The sequence below is a fragment of the Pagrus pagrus genome (assembly GCF_965226575.1).
Source record: "Pagrus pagrus genome assembly, chromosome: 4".
In the NCBI taxonomy this organism is placed as follows: domain Eukaryota; kingdom Metazoa; phylum Chordata; class Actinopteri; order Spariformes; family Sparidae; genus Pagrus; species Pagrus pagrus.
In genome coordinates this window covers 28,684,338-28,708,876 of record NC_140188.1, presented here as the reverse complement: position 1 = coordinate 28,708,876, position 24,539 = coordinate 28,684,338, and the positions used below count along the sequence as shown (strand labels likewise).

General features: G+C 40.3%; 1 protein-coding gene across 1 annotated transcript in view; it reads right to left on the bottom strand.

Annotated features, from left to right (window-relative positions):
• Positions 1-24,539, bottom strand: part of LOC311256405 (solute carrier family 12 member 9) — a 70,570-nt gene that overhangs the window by 14,985 nt on the left and 31,046 nt on the right. Inside the window, exons 7-9 of the mRNA XM_084351459.1 lie at positions 23,329-23,486; positions 19,033-19,115; positions 9,690-9,814 (exon numbers count right to left, since the gene is read on the bottom strand). Coding sequence (XP_084207585.1) covers positions 9,690-9,814; positions 19,033-19,115; positions 23,329-23,486 — 366 coding nt within the window. The remainder of the gene's footprint in view (positions 1-9,689; positions 9,815-19,032; positions 19,116-23,328; positions 23,487-24,539) is intronic.

The following is a 24,539-nucleotide window of genomic DNA, read 5'->3' as shown; positions in this document are numbered from 1 at the left end:
ACTTTCATGATCAATGCAGACTGATTTACCACCATCTCTACTTTCACCACAGTAAACTTTTTATGGCCAATTATTTTTACAGCCATTTTAAACTAATGGTCTATCTAATTTAATGTAATCTAATGTAATCAGAAGTAATCTAATGCAAACTGAAGTAATCTAATGGCTGAGAAGTGTTTCTTTAAAATCTTTAAGGTTTTGTCTTATTGACAAAATCATCAGATTAGCAGCAGAGTGAAGCTACGACCAGAAACAGAACATTTTCACCCCAAAAAGATCAAAAACTTCCTTTCCTTTCCTTTGGCACCAAAATATCGAGCAGACAGGCAAAGCCCATTTCAAGGTCAGTACAATACCAGTAGCACTTCCATTAAGTTATGAAGTTCTAACATGGTTGTTTGGATCAAGTGAAAAGAAGACTTGACGCATGAATCATCTCCTTTTACTGTCAAAAAGTAAAGAATATGAAATACAGCAATTTCATAGGAGTGAGTGAGCCTGGAAAATGGAAAATGAATTAACTTTCACCAGCACTGAGGGAAGCTTTTAAATAGTCTCACAGCCATGAAAGAATTACATTTGCCTGTGTTTCAGTGTCAAAGACTTTTCCACCTCAACAGGAATAAAATAGGAAATATTTAAGACACTTTTAAAAATTTGGGAATGAAATAGTCAATGTATGAGTCAGCTCTGAGGCACAACATCAGTTATACAGCAGAGAATTTAGAAAATTATACACACTGCAATATCACGGCATTGTGAATACCTATTTGGTGAAGCTCATGCTGTTCTGATTTGCGAGACTGTCAGGGTTGTTAACTCAACCCACTTTTATTCAACTCGACGGTGATTTCAGAGGTGATTTCTGCCACGTTATTAAACAAACATCCTGTTCTCTCGGTCAGGTTTGCTGAGGCTGTACTTGTGAATGCTTTCTTGGCTTCTGACATCATGACTTTTTTAAAACCTCACCTCTCTCCCACTCTATCATTTTCCACTATTGTGACTGTTGCTCCAAAAGATCAAGCTGTGACTATCCAGTCTCGTTGTACCACTGTGCGATACAACCCAGTGTCGGTTGAATACTAATCAACACTCAGACAGACTCTGGTGAAGACAACACACACAAAGCAGACTTATATACTCTCAAACATATTTACAAGGTGTTACATTGGCAAGGTAAACCATATTTTTAAAATGATTTTTAGGACATTGAAAGATTTAAGGAACTTTGCACTCTGTGTTTGCTACAAGTGTGTCACCATGGGTTCTTACGGGTTAAAAGGTCAGTTTTTAATGTCACGCAGACCATAATTACTTCAACTCTAATTATCCACGCATGCACAAATGCACACAGCCACACAGCCATTTAATGTGCGACTACACAGCAGCATCAGAACGAATGTGGAGTTAATGCTGGGACAAGAGTAATTAAAACAAACACCACACATAGATAATAAGCTGCAGGTTTCTCAGTGTTTGTGTGCATGAGTTTCAATATATGAATGAGTGCATCAGTTGTATGTCAAAATATAATGTCATCCACAGTATGTGTGTTCCATCTAAGTGTAAATGAGTTGAAGAGGTCCTGGAGTTGGGAGCCACAGTGGATGGAAGCACTCACATATTTGGAGGATCATGTAATTGACCCCAATTTCCCAGCAATAACTGCAGCAGTGTGGATAAACAGTCATTAAAATAGTCCCAGCTGTAATTATACAACACAGCTCAAATGTCCGAACGGGCTTCCTGCACGGATACACCAACAGATTTAGACTACTTAGGAGGGGGAAAAGTAACTACTGCTGAGCACCACACAATAGGAGAGTGTTAAAGTATCGAGGGGACAGACCACCACGTCGCTAAATTAGAAGACAGATCGACAGACAGTCATGAGTTAGTCATTAACCCTCCTGTTGGTAAAGTTATCCTCATTAACAACAGGGGGGAAAGGAGAATGGGAGCAGGACTGAGGTTAGAAACTTGAAAAGATCAGAGATGCTGAAAGCCGATATGTCACATCAATATCCAAAAGTCTCATCCTGTGTAACTGAGACTGTAAATCTGCCCCATTTGTCAAAATTAATAGTAGTAGTTCAAACCAGATCAATCTTCATTTTTGAGGCAGATGTCAAAATCTGAGTTACAAACATCCGATACTGATATACTGGCTGAAATTCATTTTTGGCTAGGGATGGCAATGTCATTCATTCAGTTGGTCCACCACTTTGGTCCAGACTGAAATGTCTCCTTTGGACATTGGACAGATTTTCAAAAAATATGGTGCGGATATTCATGGTCCCCAGAGAATGAAGCTTAATAACTGTGGTGCTCCTCTGACATTTGCTCTAGTGCCACAAGGAAGTTTATGTTTTTTGGCTTCAAGTGAAATATCTGAACTATGCCATGACATCTGGTACAGACATTAATGTTCCCCACAGGATAAAGCCCACTGTGTTTTCCTCTAGCATTACCAGCAGGCCAAAGTTTTAGAAAGAAATATTTCAATATCTACTGAGAGACAATCATAATTTTCAGTTGTCCAATACTATGATGAAATACCTGCCAAACATATTACAATCCCATCAGCCTTAGCTGTACTTTGTGTTTGCCATTAATTAGCAAATACTTAGATAGTGAAGCTGTTAAACATAACCAGCTAAACATCAACGCGTTAGCACCGTGGAAGTAATAGTTAGAACTAGTGCCCATCCCGAATATGGATTTTTTGGGGCAGATACCGATATTATAGAGTAAAAAATCCAGATAACCGATATATAACTGATTAAGTTGTTAAATTTTCAAAAAAAAAATATATAAAAACAAATAACATGGGGCATTTTGAAACTCAGACATTAAGAATTTGTCTTACTGCAAGGCATGTCTACATCAATATAGCTTTACAAATGAAATTATTATTGCCTTTATATTTAGGTAATAGGTAGGTGTATAAGCAACATAATAAGTAAAGTCGCTGCCAAAACCTCATTTGAAATGCATCTCTCTGATGCCCTTTAAACATTAACTCACATTTTCTCTACTCTCTCATTCTGAAAGATTAAGTCATTATGAACCAAACTCGAACGAAAGAAACGCCAATGAACTAGATACGGGACTTAAAGATGCCGCCTATTCAGACCAAAAAGTATTGCTCGCCTGATGCATATGCCTACAAAGTTTCTAACTTTACTTTTAGGGTATGCAGCACACTCAATATGTTTAACCTGCACCGCCTGCGAGTTTCTGCTCTGCCTAGAGACTTAACAATGTGATTATGTCAGGGATTTTTAAATAGCTTTTCTCAGCTAGAGGAATGTTTTACAAATATGAAACCTCTATTGATCCAAAATTCATAAAAGTAAGAGTCATAATTGACCTTGTTTGCAGTTCGAGGTGTCCTGCCAACAGTTTTACAGGGGTTTTTTGGCCCGCAGGGGAGATTTTATATACCAATACCACAAGTGGCCACTGGGCAAAATTGGGATCAAGACTGAGCAGCAGGGCCATATCCAGGTTATGCATTACACAATCACTGATAGCATGGTCAGTTAGCGTGCTGATGTTAGCATTTAGCTCAAAGCGCCTCTGAGCCTCCAGAACTGCTAGCATGTCTGAAGACTCCTTTTTAGTTATTTTTTTGTCAAAGAATAATGACCAAGTCATGCACAGAGTGGGACACATCAAAGTTGAAAAATTAACCTGATTGTGCTCCCTGGTGGACAAAGTATGTAGTATGTATGTATGTTGGCTTTTCTGCTCTGCAATTACATGTTACTTCTTTGCCGACATGTACTCTTAAATTAGTGATACACTTCTGGTGTAGATCACCACTGCTGTTTTAAAGTTCAGATTTTTGATATTTTTACTTCTTACCAAAAAAAGGACAGGGATTGAAACTTGTCATCATGTTGAAGTCGTCCTTCATGAACATATAAAAGTTATTCCTGAGCAATATTACCCATCTTGTCCCTTTGGTATCCATCTAGCATATAGGATCACCCCAGCTGTGTTGGTTAACATAAGCCTGCACTGTGGGGTTTACTGATGTTATCAGAGGTGTTTTGGCTCTAAACAATGTAACAGTTACCTTTAACATTCTGATGAGTATTAATTGACTACCTTTAGGCATATACATACATTGACGCTCGACAGGGAGGAAAATTCTCTGACTCATCATACTGGACCACATGGGACACTGAACCAGGACTGAATGTCACATAAATGAATGTCAGTAAGGTGGTTAGCAGCTCTTTAAGCCAGAGTCGGGCAGGTTTCACAGCAGGTTTTAAAGACTGACCTTCCTCACACAGCTCAGTGGGATGATTCCTAATGTTAAAACCTGATAGGAAGCTCCATCATATTATAACTGGATGACTACTGTATATCATCTTGACGTACCTGTATTAGCTCTATCCTAGCGCCGTGCCCACAGTTGCACCATACAGAGCTATAGTTTTTAAACTTTGCTTTTCTTCCACTCGACTTCATCACTTAGCATCGGCAGTCTCATCTTATCCCTCTCTCCATCCCATTGAAAAACCGGTGTAATCACGCTAAAAGCTTGCCCACCAGGTCTGCCTTCCCCCACCCATGTCTTTTGTCTCTGAGCTCCCTCCACACAATCACCTCGCTCTCACCCCTTCCTGCTGTCCCTCTTGTTCTCCAGCAACTGATGTCACTTTGCTGACACAGCAAAAGCACCCAGAAATAATTGCCGCCAATCAAGTCCTTAGAGACATTAAGAAAAAGAAACCGAGAGCGATGAAGATGGAGAGAGGAGACCCGGCCTTCAGCCAAAAGACACGTCATAATTGAGGCAAAGTGGGGACAGAAACTTTATCCTCACACACCCACACAGGGGGGCTGCCAGAAGATGCCAGATTCTATAAGTGAGAGGTCAGTGAGTGTATGAGACGTTACGTCAGGCAGCGTCCCAACACTGGCACAACACCAGTGATGACTGGAGTGACTTTACAGAACCACTTAAGAACTGAAGAAATCTCTTCATATGGGAGCAGCCTGGTTTAACACGATAAGTCAATGTGACTTACCCCGAAAACTACCTGAGCTGCATGATGGGATCAATCTCAGGTAATCTTGTTCCACAATAACTGACATCATGGCATGACATAATAAAGAAATCCTGTCATTAGGAAAAAAAGAGCTCTTGTTGCAGCTTCTTTTGAACTATTAATTCAAGTATCACACTTCCATTGAGTTGGGGGAATTGTGAGAAACAGGACGGTAAGGTTAAAATCAAGACAACAGAAGCTGAATAAACTGATCTTGCCAAGCAAACAAATCATCTTTGACACTTTGTTTGCTTATACATTTAGAATTTATATTGGAATCTAATGTGACATGGCAGGAGCAATCCAAGTTGAGATACAGTGTACCTATAACCCCAATTCCCCAAATGTTAAGGCGCTATGTAAAATGTAAATAAAAATAGAATGCAATGGTTTCAAATCCTTTTCCTATGTATGTGTTACAACGATTTAATCTTCAAACTGATAAACTTGGTCAGTGTTCTTACTTTTTTGGAATCAGGGTTGCACAAATACCTCAACACTTCAAGAGCCTTCTTGAAAAAAAGACCTGACCACAAACCAAAGCTCTGAATATCTGGTTAAAGCTACGGCCGAGGATAAAGGCACCTTTATCCTCAACCGTTTTCAAGTCATACCCCTCCATTAACAGATAATGATTCTCTAACAACCTACTGTCTCTCATCCATCTAGACGCAGCTGACGATCCATCTGGAATTTTATACACCCCAATCTGTCAAATCACTCTGACTCAATTTGGACAAAGGACAAGGCCAGCAGAGGACGAAGCTTTTGTTATGGGAGCTAATTCAGCTGGTCAGTTCACGGATTATTACAAAGACTGCCGCAGAGAATGCTACTGATGTAATGTGGACATCAGATGGCACCAAGCTAGTAAAAAGTAAAACGAGTAAAAAATGTGTTTCTTGTTGAGCTGCCAGTTGTTGCTTTCCAGCGTCCCCCTCCAGCTGAAGGTCAGCGCCTGCGTGTGACCGAGTTCCACTTTCCAAAAACATCCTTTGGCATCAGTGCGAAGCGCTCGCTTGTGTCCGGGCCATTGCCTGTGATACTGCGTGCGTACTGTATGTGTGTTTATGTGCACAAGTGTGTGTGTGTGTTCATGAGTGTTTAAGCCACAATTCTGAGTGGCCGGTGCCCATGCAGCAGCAGCAGCAGCAGCAGCAGGACACACAGTACCCTCTGAGGGACACTTCATACAGCTGGAGTCACCGCTGATAAAGCTGCAGCCAACAGAAGCCTCCTCACACAAAACACACGCAAAGATAACACCGCAAACACAAACGGAGGAAAATACCCACACAGACAGTCCTAAAGGCAGATTTACTCACACACCAATGATCATTAAAAAAAAAAAATCGTACGACGTGACTTGGATCTCAGACACACACTGTTTCCAAATTGCATACCTTCACTTTCCTCTTGTATACTCTTATGTGCAAACACGCATGCACACAAATACAAACACGCTTAACAAGCAGACATCTTTTCCGCTACATCATAATTTCAATCCCTCCCCTCCCCTTCACAACAGCAAATTTAAGGGAAAGGGAAATATTTCTGCTAAATTAGTTATGCTAATTACAGAGCAGTTCTCAGGGGGAGAGACGGCGCTAAATGGCTTTTAATTCCTTTTGCCTGGAAAGAGACGTGGGAGAGAGCCAGACAGAAAGCACAGTGAAATAAGCACAGAGCACAAGCAAAAACAAAAACGAAAAACAACACACAAACAACTGCCGTTCAAATTCGCCCGGTGACACGGCAACAATGAACTAAACGTATTAACAACTCAGGGGAAGAGAAAGGAGCCCCAAAGCAGGCGGCCGGCCAGACAACAAGCCGCCTTATCAGCTCTGGGGCCCGGGGTCCTCCGGCCGACCGGGACAGGAACGATCGGTAGGGAAAAAGTTTTGCAGCTAACTTTGTGTCCTGTAGCCTTTGCCAGCGGTCACACAGTGATAACGAGGCATGAGCAGATAGCACGCAGCAGTGTACATGGAAGGCACCAGAGGAAACACTGGGCACTCTGAGTGTGAGTGTGCTGTACACAAAGTTAGTTCTCCTCTCACACTCAATCAACAAACAACTCCTCACAACACTTATACTATAAAGACCGTGCATACTGATGCTGACAGTGCACTCTAGTGGCAGTTGAAATTGAGGCATTTTGATACTCGTAAAGCCCAGATTCTAAAAAGTTCTATTTAACGTTTTTACCTCATCAACCTCATTGATTTTTGTAAAGATATGTTTATTCTGAACTTGATGCCAGCAACATGTTTCAAACAAGTTAGGACACGGGCAACAAAAGACTGGGAGAGTTGTGGAATGCTCCAAAAACACCTGTTTGGAACATTCCACATGTCAGTTGGTATCATGACTGGGGATGAAAGGGGCGTCCTGGAGAGGCTCAAACAAGGATGGGGCAAGCACTTTTTTTGGAATTAGGAGTTTATAAATGCAAAATTATACATGAAATAACCAAGTTATAACCAAGAGGTGGCAACTAAACAAAACTTCTGCCAATTTCAAATAAAAAAAAATCTTTTTTTGACAAAAAGCTTGTCAAATTTAATTTTTGAAGACCTTATAACTTTTTTGTTTGAGGTGTTAGGTACATCAGGTACTCTCTGTATCCACTTGGGACGAACATGGCAACTCTTATTTAGAAATAACAGGTGCAGGTGAATAATTGAAAAGTACTGTATGTGCACATTCATGTCAATTCATCATTTCCCGGAGGCAAAAACGTTACTTGGGAAGAAGCTTTTCTCAAGGCCCTTTCATCACAATATTAAATGAACAGGTCTCTGAATGGAGAGGGCTGTAGAATTGTAGATTAAGGAGATAACAGGCTCAGAGTTAAAGCTGCTGCAAGCATTTACTGTTTTATTGCATCTTTTGCTTTGGTTTATTCAGTTTCTCTCTATGTGCTGGGACAGTTGTCTCTGCCTATTTCAACGATTAAAAAATCTAATTATAAAACAAAATTGCTTAATGATTGGAGTAAATGAACAGTGGAAGCAGACAATAGTAAATAAGCTTAAACTCTAAATTAAATATATCCAATAAAGGCTCATTAAGGATGAAACACAGGGACAGAGCTGGTTGCATCTCTCCCAAAGATATGATTCCAGAGCTCTTAACAGAAATATGTTTGCCATCCAGTAACATTGCAGTTAAGCACTAAAAAAAGGGCTGCTGTGATTTTTCGGGGATATTCGTTCATCGATCAGCTTCTCTAAAATGTGACAAGACAATTTGCACAAATATCATCTCTGTGCTCACATTTAAACAAAGGGAGAAAAAGCAAAGGAAGCCACTGCTGTTGAGGAGCGTGTTCTTACAGGTGAGACAACCGAGACCAGGTGTGTAAACATGCACGCACAAAAAACATGCCTTTTTACACACATGAACTGGCATTTATATGTGAATGCTTTTATACAAGGTATTCAATCCCCACATTGCTACAGATGTAGCCCAAGCAACGATCATTTTAATCCACTAACATCATCCAGATAATTATACAAAGGCACAACTATTGCATGAATCTCATCGTGCTGAGAATCAATATTACAGAAAGAACTCATCGAGTTGAGAATTACTTCTCAACCTCCTTGTTTTCCAAATGTACAGTATGTTAACACTGTCAGCTGCTGTATCCTGATTTCAACCAGACTTGACACATCTGTCCTTGATGTTGGGACCTGCGGATGTTCTCACCAGTCTTACAAATCACTTCCAACTATCACTGCAGAAGAATACATAATACCAAATGCACCACTGGAGGCAACCTGTCATAACAATAAAATGATGCATGGTGGTTCAACAGTTTCTCTACCCAATAAAAAAATAAAAACCGTTATCATGTTCAAATGTATTTTCCAGGGAGTGGAGGAGTTTAATAGAGGAAGGAATGTATTTTAGGGAAACAATAAAGGCTATTGGATGTGGAGATGGACTTTTTGAAGTTGAAGATAAAGATTTGAATGCCAACATATTTTCTCTATGACACCAACATCACATCGCTCATAAAATCTGAAATAACTCTTTAAAAAGTTGCAGAGTCAAGCAAACACCAAACTCTGGCCGTGTTGATGTTATGATGTAATCTTCCAGCGAAATACACACCAACACCGTCCTCGGGTTTTGCTACTGTTGTGTGGAAATGGCTTCAGGGAGCTTTTATAAATCAGGATCATTGCAGGTGTCCGAGGAACACAAACAACACACACCAATGCACATACACAAACGCTGTAAATTTAAATCTTTAAGCATCTGCACCGTTACTTGAGCACCCACTTCAGGCTGCGCCCCCACAAAAACAAACACACACAAACTCACATTTTTATTGTTGGTCCCTCTCCAATATGGGGCTATAAGCAGTGGCCAGTTTTTATGTCTTTTAATTAGTACACTGTCACCATGGCAGCATCCAGCTGGCAAACAACCACCGCCTTATGCACACACACATAAACAATGGCAGAGGTAGAAAATAAAGAAGAGAAGGAGTGTGTTTAGCGAGGAGAATGTGCGACAGAAAGTCACATCGTGGGTGCTGCCCATAGGCCTTCATTGTGATGGGTGAAATGTGTGTGCGTTAAGTAGGTGACTCGTGTGTACCTGAAATTTGGTGCAGATGCCCATTCCAGAGCCAGGCAGGCCAAGTCCACAGCAGCATACACCAACAGGAAGAAAATGGTCACAATACTGGCGATGGTGTTGAGCTTCCCTGAAAACAGCACCAGCTACACAGAAGGAACAACGCAGAGGAGGGAGAGGAGAGAAAGAGAGAGGATTAACATTCAGAGCAACCAGTCATTCCAAAGTGGGACAGAGGAGTGCATTTTAATGTCTTCCTCATGTGACCTTTCCCGACGCCAACCTACTTTTCATTCCCCAAAACGAATCTCTAAAATATGAAGTCAAGCGCGTGATTTGCATGTGCATGTGCTTTTTGAGTGAAAATCAGATGATAAAACATCTGATTTATAAGCGACGCAGTGTCGTCTACCTTCTTATGGAAATTGGCAATACAAGCTCATGTATCAGTCTTAAACGCCTGTTCTGTATGTATGAAAGTGAAAGACCCCCGCTAGATATGCTTGAAGACACTCGTCTGTTATGGCTAATACTGAAATTTGCATCCAAAATGTTTTTTCTAACATTTGCTGATTAAAAAATTCTTTAAAAAAAACGCTGAAAATGACATCTACTCTTTTTCCCTCAATGTAAAAAAGCTATGATTCCATAAACATGATCACACATACACATGTACAACTGAGATTTAAGTTGAAAAACAAACAAACTTTCCATCTTCAGCCGATAAATGTGAAAAAACAGCCTTCTAGTGTCAAACTCTGAACAATGACGCTCAAACATCAAATGGGGCTTTTCTGCTGGCCCTTCTTGGCCATGCTGAGTCAAAACTAACTTGCGTTTCCATTATCAGTTTAAGCTTGGTAGTTTGTGCCAAGCCACACCCGAGATGGACCTTCTCCCTAGTGGGACCAAAGCACGCCCTCCAGGCGAACGGGTGACGTATTACGATCCCCATGACCCCCCTTCTCCCCCTCAAACAAGTGTGTGTTGTACTGCACTCATGTCTGTTCAGGAAGGACGAGAGAGAGACATTTTTAAAAGTCTGTGTCCAGGTCTCAGTTCATCTGGAGTTTCTAATTGAGGCTCTTTAGTTCCTCTCCTTAATTTTAGCGTCATAATGTTTGCTTTAAGCTGTTTCGGGAGTCTTGTTTAGCTACTGCTGATTAAAACCCAACATTTCCTGATATTGCTGCCTGATGATAAAAGCTTTTATTTAACAAAATAACGGGGGACTTCTATTGCAAATAATTTATAGGAAATGAAACATGTTTATCACCGAATTAGCAAAGCTTTGTCAGCGGTGATTCTTTGATAATACTGCAGGGAAGAAGAGCCGCTCTGTCAACCACTACACAAGACAAGTGCATCATCAGCTTAAGACACGACTTCGAGCAGACAGCCTTGTTGCGATGGAATTGCAAATCCCTGCTGCACTGGGCTGATGTGACAAGTCAAACCAAGTCGAGCTAAGAGAGCACATGTATATGGTGGACCGCTTCAAAGAAGTCAGACTCAACTCAAAAGCAACTGAAACAGTAGAATCAAAAAACACATTGTGACAGACGGCAATGCTGTTAACCTACAGGATCTGACGACAACGCTAAATAATCTTTGATGATCTTTGATTGATCCCAAACGCAGTAATGAGTGCATTTATCAAACATGATCGCTTTTTGTAAGTAGCTAGTTAAAAACAACTAAAACTCAATTCAAGATTCAATTCAGCTATGTTATTTTCTTCATATCTCTCCTTCTATAGTTTTATATCCTGCAGCAACAACTTGAAAATGAAATGAGTAGCTGAAAGCATAAAGTGTTTCTCTTACTATATGGACAAATCCAACCATGGATGACTACATCAATCCAAGTCCACTATTTAAGGTTTTAGCTGGAAAAAAATGAGATGCCTGCTATCTATGTGTTTTATACACAATACACTCATAGTAAGTCAGGGTAAATGCCAACTGTGAACCAGATCCAAAATAGAGCCGGTTATCAGATCTGAACCCTGGCCACTGAGAATAAATGGTAGAGACCCAGAATAGTCCCCTTTATGAAAAAATAAAAACTAATACACTCAAAATAATTTGAAAAACAGTTCTAATTAAAAATACACATTCTACACACAGTGGCTTTGAATAATCTGTTGTCAAGGTCAGAGCTTCCACACATTTTTCGAGTCAAGGACCCCAGGATAATTGAGCATTTGTCCAGTTTGGTCCCAAGACACCTTTTCTCTGCCGTTAGATAGGACTATCTGTCTGCACTGTAGTTGGAAGGTGACAGCAAGGATAGATTTTTAGCAACATCTAGGGAGCAAGAATTAAAATGAATTTGTTCTCCGTTTTCCTGGGGAGCAGTGTAGGACCTCAGGTGGTCCCCAGGCTCCACTTTTGGAGCCACTGATTGAGGCTAATGTTCAGTTTGAATTAAGATGCTATCAGCTGCGTGCGGTCAGCTACGTCAGCCGCAGCAGCTACGAGATTAAACAGCCAAGTCGAGCGACAATTAAAATTCTCAGCGTGATGTGGAGAGAGTCGTGCATGAACTGACAGCTCGTGAATGTATGAGATTCTCCCTTCCTCTCTGACTGAGGAGTAGTAGGTGACTTGTAACAGAGGAAGGAAATGATGACCCCATTAGAAGTACTGCTCACTGCCATGTTCTCTGACATCACTGTGTGTGAACAGGGCTGTGTGTGACTCACTCCTTTTGTTCTTGGCTTTTACATCTGTGGTAACTCGCAGTAAGAGTTTCCACTGTTTCGTCTGCATTACATTTTGCTGCAATAACCACAATTATGCTTGGATTTATATTGTAGGAAGGAGCAGATATTTGTGTCAACAAAGCAGAATTTTGTGTTTTAAAGATGCATTGTTTGAATTTTTTGCCCATTTGGGGGTAACGCAATAGGCCAACACAACGCAGATGAACAGTCTTTATCACCTCATAAAGCTGCTTTGGATAACTTGTTAGCATACAGTTGCATATTTACATGCCGGGCAGACAGCTTGTTAAAATAGAAGTATTGGTTGGTGCAGCTTTAAAGCTCCATTCAAGCCAGAGTTTCTTCCTGTTGTTCGGTTAACAGGACGTAATTCATTACCATGGCTACCAGATGTGATCATTTTTACTTTCGAAAAGCTTGCTGTGTTTACAGACTGTTTTTACAGAAAGACATTTTTTGTATTTATTTAAAGATTGTTAAATGTGTGTGCAAAGATCGCCTGGTATGCACAGATGAAGTAAGTGTGTGGTTTTGAGATATTTTTCACATGTCAAATCAACAAATGCACGCTGCGTTTAAGTAGTGGTTGAAAGCTGGGATATCTGGGCTTCCTGTAAATTTGTGGCTTTCTGGCTCATCCTTGAAAAGTGAGTTAGTGTTATGAGCTAAACAACCTGTTGTAAGCAGGAAAATATGTACACTTTGCATTATGAAAACTATAAACTCAATATTTCAGGTAACATAAGATAACGTTACAATGTCTGGTAGTTGGGGCACTAGCTAATCATCTTATCAATTTGTAATAACAAACTAACATTGACCTTAACTTAACTACCACAGTGTTTTCCTGGTCACTTTTATCAAATGTGTTAAATGGGTTAAAGTGAAAATCTCTGTGTAAAACATTTGTATTTATTAGGTTATGATGTGTGCATTTGTTTTTCATACGTGTTCAAACTGCTTGGTAATTGTGTGTGGAATGGAACACGCATTTGTGAGTACCCAGAATTACGCACAAATTGTTGTACACATTCGTAAATGCAATTTTTCATTTGTTGATCATTTGCAAATTAATCTCTCTCCATGAATGACTTGCTTTCTGGGAGACAGTGCTGGTGCCTCAACAGCTTCTTAAAGCGTCCTCTCAACACGCCTGCCGGGCTTGGAGGATGATGTATGACTTCCAGATTCTATTTTAGTCACACATCATTGTTCAATTTTAGACAACGGCTTATTTTTTTTCAAGTTTGAGCACAAAATTAAATTATTTGTCAACAAGTATTTGATCAACATTGTCAGGAAATAACAAAAATGCCATTAAAGGAGACCTATTATGCTTTTTACTTCAGTGTGTTATACAAGTTCTTGTGCATGTAAAAGGTCAAAATGTTCACCAACAGAAGCTCCTTTCTCCTACAGAAAACACTGCTCCTGAGACACCCTCATCAGTAGTCTCGCCTGTTATTCCGTGACTTCGTAGCGACACATTAGGTCACCATGTCAGGCATTTGCATAATTCATGTCTAGCGGCTAGTTTGGCACATCTGTTATCTGTTATTAGCGGTGCTGGCTCAGGCATGTGTGAGCTGACCAATCAGAGGGGACTGGATATTTGACTTGAAACTAAACAACATAAAAGAATCAGGAAAGTAAACAAGTATAAATGTCCCGCGTAAGTTAAAAATTGAACACGATATTGGTGTACTTACTTTATTTTTATCCACATATGGTCAGCTGTGCCTTCCTGAACTATTCATCCAGTGTCTAAATTACAATCATTACTAACAACTGTGTATTGAACTGAGCACTGGCATAAACACTCCCAAGTTATAACAATGGAAAACTTCTCCACTGCCGCCCTCCATCACCACAGCTTCTTACTTCGGTGGAGGAACACTAAGCGAGCATAGACATTAAACATTTTAGCAAAGACCATCATTAGATCTTCTTTACTGAATGAAACCTTCTCTGTGGATGTTCATTATCAAGTGTGCTTTCTTTATGTGTATGTGAGCTGCTGAGACTGATTGTGCAGAACAAAGAGGTAACCACAGCGCTGTACCTGGGAGAGTATAGTCTCTCTCTCCAATTATCATGCCTTTTAAATTGGCCGTTGAAAGACTATGCTGGAGTTGGAGTATATTTTCTTGAGCTCAAGGGCATTTCATTAGTATAAATGTAGGAAAGAAAGTAGAAACTGTGCGATCACTAACTTTGTGACCACGAAGCAGGAGTAAACTGAAGGGGAGAGAGAGGAGAGAAGGTAATGATGGGGAATTGAGATTAATGATGTCACATTATTGACAGGCGGTCAGAAACAGAGAGAGAATGATGAACTGAGGGAGCAATGAAGATGGAGAAGAGAGGAGAGAAGAAACGAGATGGATAAAAGAGAGGGGAAAGAAAGAAAGACAAGTGAAAAGGACAAGGCGTGTTGAGCGAGCATCTCTGACCTCTGGCAGTCAAAGTCAGTGGGAGTCTCTCCAGCGCTCCCTTGGGTGCGGGCTCTACTAGAGCATTAATTAGCCATTAACTCACAGGCCAGCATGGACAACTGCTGTCGTAGCGCACAAAGTATGTGTGTGTGAGATGTGCGTGACATGTGCACGAGCGTGCAACCGCACACACTAAATCTCAATTTGAAAGACTGTTTTTACTGGAAAGCAGTGTGCATAAATTGCCATAAATTTGACTGAAATAAGTGGCCTCACACAGACACTTTTATCAAATAGGAATTATGTGGAAGCAGCTGAGTAATGCGCTGGGCTACAACAACAACAACAACCAACCGTTTTCCAGAAATGTCTCCATGTCACAGGTAGCAATTGGACTCTGCTTCCTCCTTCAGTGTGTGTTTGTGTTCAGATGCAGATACAGCAGCTCTCGTGAATCAACACAATTTTGAACGACACTTTTGCAGCTAACTGATTTTGGGTGATTATTGAAGCCATACATGACAGAATTTGTACAAAAGTTAGCTAACATCTTAGCTAATCATCATCTGAAAGGTCCCATAATATGCAAATTTTCAGGTTCATACTAAATATTTTGGGTTACTCGTAGAAAATGTTTACATCCTTTAATATTGGAAGACATTTTTTTTCTGATACTGTCCATTCCCGCAGCACCTCTGTTCACCTTCTGTCTGATCGCTCCGTTTTAGCTCCTGTCTCTTTAAGGCCGCCCTCCCAAAAAGCCCAGTCTGCTCTGACTGGTCAGCTCTCACAGGCCTGGGCAGGCACCGCAGACTGTAGTCCTGCATCAGTCTATCCATCTCTTCTTCTTTTTGAAGGTCTACCTGGAAATGATGGCTCCTTAACACACAAGCTCTCTCCGACTCTTTAGATTAAGGGTTTTAGATCATATGGTGTTTTATTTTTACTGTGAGCTCTGAACTTAAGACTACTGACAAGTGACTGAATAAAACTGACCGCATATGTGAAATTTCAATGTCGTCATGTGCAATGTCCATTTGTTGCATCAAATTCTTTTTAACCAGACTTACTTTCACCTCACCTATCCAAAACTTCGCATAACTTTTTGTTTTTCTTCTTCTCTCCTTGTTCTTGTAGCCCGCTTATTTTCCCTTTACTTAACAGTCCAATAATAGAAAGCCTTGGCTTGTACCATCCCCCTCCTCCTCCTCCTTCCCTTTCAATCCTGCGGTGTGTGAGTGTTCAAGGCGAGATTACAATCAGACTTTTGTCATCAGTGAATCATTCAAATGGCGGAGGAAGAGGCAGAGAGAAAGAGGACGAGAGTCAATGATCTCTGATGGCGACGGCAGCGCAGCTAACGATTTCCATCTAATTGCTCCTCCTCCACTCATGGAGAGAGGCAAGGGATGAAGAGAGGAGGACGAGAGGGACGGAGAGTGAGAGGAAGAGAGGGAGAGCACAAATAATGACAAGCCATTCAGCCTTTAACACTCACCTCTGATAATGATGGGATAGTCAGGCCTATTTGCTCTTAAGATCCTCCTCCTCCTCTTTGTCTCTCTATCCTCACCCTCCACCCCTTCTGCCAATATTTTCTTCTCAGTCTAAATTGACTTCTTTCCCCCACGTAGAAGACACAATAGAAGAGAAAAAACAGTACAGGAAGATTTCAGCTGTTCTAATACTAATGTATTCCTGGCCTCTGTCTAATCGGTACCTGTCTGTTCATGAAACTATTTTTGCACTCCTCCCACAAATTTCTCAGGCGCCACTGATTTAGGCGGAACTTGGGGAAATGATGGACTTTAAAGTCACTCTGACTGGTTGAGGGAAGCCCTGCATTTATGAGTTGGACTTACTCTGACCTTCCAGTTGGGGACTGCATGAACCATGGATCTATACATATATTTATATATATGTAAATCTATAAAAACTGCTGTTTGCACTTTTGTATTATTATGTCAATAATGGAAATTGTTGAAGTGGCCCTCCTACAAGATGACAATACCAGCAGTGGCTGGTTATATCTGCCAAATGATGTATAGTTTGTGCTCGACTACCAACTACATTCAGCAGGACTCAGTAAAAAAGGACTAAATCGTCTTCACTTGGTCCCAAATGCAGCTGCTTGGCTTTCAAGTGGAACTTTTAGAAAAAAAAAAACATTACATCAATTTCAGCATCCCTACACTGATGTCCCACTGCTTCCACAATTCATTTTAAAATTGTTTAATTACTCATGAGGCATTAAATGTACTGGCTCCAAGCTGTATTTCTGACTTACTAATTGTACAAGGGAGCTCACTGAAGTTGGCAGCAAAAGCTCCTCACACAGTTCCCAAGTCAGTACCACCTTATAATAAGCATCATTAATGAATGGTAACCTTATATAGTTAGTTAAACTTTCGTTAATAGCTATTTCACTGTTAACACTCACTGTTTTAAACCATTTATTAAGCAACTGTTTATTGTATGGTAGCAACTGATGTTTATAATACTTTGTAAATTGGTAAATAAATACTGTGTAGTTCAGTTATAAATATAATTTGGATGGCCATTAAAAAGTTGCAACTGATGTTTGTGAACCTTTAAGATTAATTCATAAATTAAAAATACTTATACATCAAATATACCATTTATTAATGATTGTTATTATAAAGTGCTGTGCCTGAGTCTAATGGTGAACATACATGCTGTTACTACACTGTGCAATAAAAAAAGGCAACATTGCTAATTCCAGTTTTAGAAAGTATATTATTACTGCCTCTCATGTCCTAAGTGAGGGCACTTTGTAACTATTTTAAGAAAGTGTATTGATCTGATTTTTCCAATTACAATTAGAATAGCGTTTTGGAGAAAATGTGTTATTTGGCAGGAAAAATCAATTGACTACAGACCCTGCAGCTAGTCAAAATATAGGCATCGCACAGCAGAGACACAGCGGAGACAGTGTTGAGCATTGTGTACACAAAACATAAAACGAATCAAAACATAATCAAAATCTTTTTCCTTTTTTGAGAAAGCCAACGTGTGATAAACAGTATTATAGAAAAAGTACTGTTGTGCTGCAGCGATGCACTGGTCTAAAAGTCTTGTTCTCCAGATGTAAGAAAACATTCATCCCCATTAATCATGCATCATATGGCAATATCTGGAGTGAATGATGGCAATGTGATATTTTTAGCACAACATGATGCCCTCTATCAGAGTTATTTTTTTTAAAAGTCATGCAGTTTTAGTTGCAATGGGGGTTAGGGTTAAAATAGCGTTTTCCCCCTTTGTAACATCTGTTTGTTGGAAAACAATTTAATTACTTTTTCTGGGAAACTCATTGAAAACTATTAAACCGAAACAACTTCAGCACTTTTTTGGAACATATTAGTCAACCAAAATTTACGAGTTCAAGCATTATTTGTTCAACACAAATGTAAAAATTAAAGACAAGCAGAACAGGTTTGCGTGGACGCAGGCTGAGCAGTCACAGGACACAAAGACATCAAACTGCCCAAACTGATCCAGTTTCTTCTCCGAATGCGTTTGAAGGAAGAATCTTTCTGACCTTTCTGCCCGAGGAAAGTTTCTATGACAAGACTACACAATCCAGACAATAGGAGCTCGGGCTGATTTTGTCCAACTACCTTGCCAACCTTGCCGAGCCTCTATTACACTGAAATAAAAGTAGCTTGTTTGAAGCTCCTCTTCCTTCCTATTGTGCTTCATTGCTCCCGTAGCTCAGCAGGAATTTCTCCTTGATATATTGATTTCACTGAAATATTTAATACAAAGTCTACAGCTGGTGCTGTATCACAATTCTTGACCCTTGAAGCTTTCTATTTTTAGGCCAACAAACACTTGAATTCAGTGAAACTTTTTGGTCTTTTAATCTAATAGAGCCGACGGGGGATTATTGGAATTTGGACAAAAATGTAGACCTGAAGGGAGAAAAGGAGTGTGACTGTTGTGTCTGAAGAAGAAATTTGATTTCTACACCCAGTTTCTCCTCAGACAACACTTCACATTTTCTTTTACAACAAACTAGATCAAAATAAAAACTCTGACTAAAACATGTCGTCCGTCAATGCTTTTGAGATATGATGCCTTAACTAAAAAGCAGCTTTGTTGTGATTTTCCTTTGGGTGACTAAAGTCAGTAACTTTTGTAGTATCAACTTTCTTTGTTGACTACCGTCTCCACTAACCTGCACAAGGAACCAGGAGATGAGCACCGACATCCAGGGGTTACCACTGTGGGACGTCTTCTTAGCCGGAGATAGCACCTTACCTACCGGGATGAAAAGAGATCTTTCAAAACCCACATCAGTGAAACCCTTGATGCATACACGGACAAAAAAGCTTTAATCACCGAAAGAGTGAATGTCATGAATCACCATCCCGTGTGTTTGATGAGAAGATGTAAATAGATATGAGCCTGTTCAACTGTCAATACCTGCAAAACTTCACACTAGCACAGTTTTACTTGAGCCCTTCTATTGGCACCTCCCTCACTGCTATCCTGATGATTTCTGACACTACTTTCCACAAGTCATCATGAAATATTAAAGTATTCACTTTTCATGCAACGTTTGCTGCCAGTAGACAATTTCTCAGTGACTCACACAAAATAGAATATAAAATAGGAAACAGAATATTGAAAGACTACAGAGCAGTGGAGGTCTGCACGGGAGAGTCTTTGTAAGGACACTGGCTCGGCCCTGCAGGATTTATAACAATTAATGGACTGTGCTCCTTTTTCTCTTATAATTCATGTTGTTTTCTATGGCAGCAGACACAGACCAAATTATGGAACATCAGTCCTCAGACTGGCAATGATCATGTTACAGTTTACAGAAAAGATCCGATTTGGACTGGGGACAAGCAATCTCTAATGTTACTGACATTTTAAATGAAATACATGTAATTAAAAAAGAGAGAGCGAGAGAGAGGGAGGGAAAGTGAGTGGGTGGGCGAGACAGCGGTGGAGACAAATTGAGCTGACATGTAACTTTATTTGATACCTTATATGGCTGTATGGTTTGCTGGAAGACAAATCATTTACATACAGCCTCTCTTTCTTTGATCGTCATGTCATGTATGAAAAAAACATTTGTGACATGACATGACATTTGTGTAGAATGGTGTGGCAGCCCTGCACAGTTACACATTAAAGGCAGACCCCATAAACAGCGAACACAAAAAGAAGTGAAAAAAGAAGGGTATATTAAAAGGGGGTTAGACCAGGGGTGGCGAGGGGGGAGGTGACTGCTGGTGGAGCAGGAGTCTGAGTTTAAGTCTAAATTTCACAGCTGATAAAGGACTCGAATTAAATCAGTGAGACTTTAAAGTCAAATCAATGCCGCTGAGAGGGGTAGATTGAGTGATGGAGAGGATGGAGAAAGGCAGGACAGAGGTGAAGGAGTTGGAGATTAGCGAGTTATTGAGAAAAAAGAAATGGAAGAAGTCTGCGTGTGTGTGTTAGTGTGTGTGTGTGTTGGAAAATTGACCCATCCATCACTCCGTTTGCATAGGACGGTGGCAAGGTTAAGCTGCGAGCAGCATGCATGAAATGACAACAACAAGAACAACACATACACACACACTCTTGCACATACAGTGTGGTCATACTGACCATTTTATCCCCCCTACAAGACCATTACACGTTCATGGTTCCACAGTCATTGACTCTTAATGAAACAGATTAATCTAAGTTAACCCTTTGGCTGTTGTTGAACAGACGGAATCATCTGCTTCTGCTCCAGCTAATCACTACAGAGAGGAACTTGCACTTATACAGTCATTTACCTCCCGACACACACACACATACAACCGCACACACAGTCAGAAACAGGCTAAATATATTTGCAGCTGATCGAACCAAGGAGCACAGGATCGGATACGGAAGTTGCTCAGTCATTACTAACGACAAGGCAGCATGCAGTATGGATTCACATAGAGGGACGGAAATCATACGAATGCTGCGTTCGCTTAATATGGGAAAAACTTCATAAATAACTTAATAGCTAACATGACAACTCAAGGGGCCCAATCTTAAACCTGGGGCAAAGGGCACACGGAGCAGCGCAAGTGTCATTGTTTCTGATCAATGCAGTCGTTTTTGTGCTCAGGCCCCACATTGTTCAAGTAGTAAATGTACTTGAGCCCAACTGTGGTGAAATGAGGCGTGGTCAGGTGCACTGATGGCCATCTTTCTGCAATAATATATTTTTTATACAGCTCTGATGGAGCTCAGGTTTAATCTGGAGGACAGCTGCTTTTCTCCGAACCATTTCACTGTGAGGGCCTGAACTGTGTGTGTGAGACCTTTTGATGTGTAAAGAACACAGAGGATGTATTAATGTAAGATCCTGACTGATTCAGTCAGAAGGTCTAAACAATCAATGAAGTTAAGCTCCTGTGCCTTGGGCACAAATGTGCACGCCAGCTCTCTTAATTAAGAGACGCACCCATCCTCTCTGCTGCAGGTAATGTAATTACTATGTTCCTCATTAAAGACGTATGTCACCCATCTGCATCCCATCCACTATTAATAAGATTTTTATGACCCAGCTCGCCTGATCACCGCATCACAACTACACACAGAGGGATGTGCAGCAGCGCTCCTCCTCCTCCAATCGATATCAGTGCATTTGGAATCGTTGATGGGACAGGCGATTGAGAAATGGCAAGGTCCAGCAGCCAAGTACCACTTACCTGACCCTCAGGGAAGATAAGTGCAGCTGTGAGATGACACTCACTTATGTTATGCCCAAAAACACACCTATGACTAATTAAGAGTCTAAATATAACCTCTTTGTGCCTTGCATCTTACTTTGCACCCAGTTTACCTAGCAAAAGGGAGTTGGACACACCTTAAATGCACCTGTGCCATGGACTGTAGACCATGCGCCATTGATCGATTAAATAGGGCCTGCGGTGTTTTTTGAGTTACGTTCCTTATCGCTTGATTAGATTCTTTAAAGAAAGCATACACATAGTCCCATGTGTCTTTAAAGGTTCAGTATTCTTGAGATTAAACAGCTGGTACAACATGTCATCAAACCATGTCTAAAAGGCCAAAGTACTTCTGCTTGTTTTGAATGGCTTAACTTGACAATGGAGAAAACATCCTCCTGGTGGTTCCACTGCACTGCCTTTTAGATCCCTTTCCAGACCTTGTTGTTTTTTGCATGTCTTGTCTAAATATAATGTACTATACAATATAGATAAGGTCCTACGTCTTCTGACAGTCTCTCTTCTTGGTTATACGTGTGAAAAAGAAGCTGAAAATAGTGAGGAATGAAAAAAACATCAGGGTCAATCATCAAGTCTTTAAAAAAGTGTTATGTTAGTGACATTTCACTTATGATTTAAATCATATCATGTGTTTTAAGACACTGTGACATGAAATACAAACTAAAAGATAACTCAACTCCTGCAAGAAAAGTGCATTGAGGAAAACTCAACAAGCTAATTTGCCTTAGAAGCCAGAGGTTTTACATGATGAGATCAGATTTTTTCAGGTCCATCTTAAAGTCACTACACTGGGAAATTTCTTTAATTTGAGAAAGATTTAAACTCAATGTCTGATTGTTTACTTATTGCATTTACTGAAGCTAGAATGGGCAGCACTCCAACATTTTTTATATTTAATGTTTTTAAGCACTGTCATTTACTGAGCCACTGGCTGAATACAAACATAAGTACAGAGTACTGAAGAATTCAGTTTGTGACAGGATGTATTAATTAAGCTTGTTGGCTGATGATGAGGTATCAATATTTGGCCCTAACTGAGATGATACCAATCATTTGTTTCAAATAAAAAGTACCTATTTGCGAAATGTGTAACATTTAGATGGGCTACATAGAGTTGTAGGTTGTTTTCACATTAGGTACAATTGTTTTGTACCGTGAGTATGATTGCCCCTCTTCCCCTCTCCCCCGACAGTCAACTTTCACATTAGTAATGTCCTTTCATACCCGAATAAACTGTACACCGTCTGATACAGCAGGTAGTGGTATGCACCTGCGATCCACCAGTATACACACAAAAGAAGAGGAAGAAGAAGCGAATACCTGCATCATAAACCCATGTCATAGTAGTCCACTTCCTTGTTTTTGTACAGGTGCTTTCACACCTGATACGAACAGTTCTGGAGTACAGATGAACCGTACTGGAGACCACCTTTTCAACAGTTCATTTGTGTTCACACTAATCAAATGAACTGGACTTTGGGGTCAAGTGATCCAGGCCAGGGTCCCTGATGTGAAAACACCCTTAAAAATCATTTGTGTAAAAAGCTAGTGTGTGGACTTTGAGTTTAGAGTATTTTGTCACACTTCGATTCAATGGTGCTGGGAGAGCTTTCGATGAAACATTCATTTAAACTTTCTATTATGTAATCAACATTCAAAATAGGCCAACTGCCTCTCTCCCCCAACAACAACTTTAGCAGCATTTTCAGAGATCATTCGTCCCGAGTAGGAAGTGTTACACCTACCAAACAAGTCGTCCCTGGCCAGGGCGTAGAGGATGCGTGAGGCTCCGATGAGGTTGCTCATGGCAGCGGAGAGAGTGGAGGAGTAAACCCCGATTGTGACAAAGGGATGCCAGATGTTGATGTCTCTTAGGAAACTATAATCCCTCTGAAGCAGGACTCTGTAAAGGTTTGGAGAATACAATTCAACAAATTACTTAAAGAGCCATGCATGGAAAATTGGTATTGGCTTTCATTACGGACTAATCACCTGTCAGCAGAGTCAAAGCTTAGCGTTATATTTGATTATATTCTATTACTCACTTATGACAACAAGATGGCACCACATGAGTGGCAGACTGTTACAGCAGCTCTATACTGAACTGTCCTTTGGCTGCTGTGACGCACAAATTTCCCCGTTTGCGGGACTAATAAAGGAATTTCTGATTCTGATTCTGATCATGTTATTTATGAGACAGCCTCTTAATTTTACACTCAAAGTGCACCAGATTGATGCATTTAACTGTAAAATGTGCATAAATTTGTCCCTGGGGAGCACAGTACCACCATAGTCTCACAAAATCCTGTGGGACACACTGCAGATACATCTGCAGCAGAAGGTATAATATGTTGGCAGATATGCACAAAGGAGTTGTGGAGCAGTAATTGCAACTGTAGTAGTATTTGACTTTAATTCGTCTTAATTCCAAGGTCAAGAATAACCTTTCATCCTTTACTTCTAAGCCAACACAGAGAGGAGGTCCATTTGATGAATCAAAACAGTTTCTGAGTCCACGTGTCAATAACTGACTAAATTCCTTCTGCTGATGAAGATCATGTGAATCAGTCTTAAGCTCCAGAAAAAGCTGGTACGTGATCTGTTATCTTGTACTTCCTGTAACTGTCAGTGGAGATAATAACAGTTATTGTTCAACTGTAAAATATTTTACACCCAGACACTTTACGAATGTTTCTCCACGTGTATGTGTTTCATGACTAAACTAGCACTAAACTCTGAGGTTGCTGGCAATATCATTCGTTTTACAGGTATTTGGTCATGAATCAAAGCATTGATTGACTACAGTTAGAATTTTTGACCTGATGATGGCGTTGGATGGAAAGTAAGGATCAGCAGAGTTATTACAATGCATCCCGACAAGAACACAAATAGTTGCACCAAATTTCTTGCCAATCCATCCAATTGTCAAAATATTTGTACTCCAAAACACAAATGT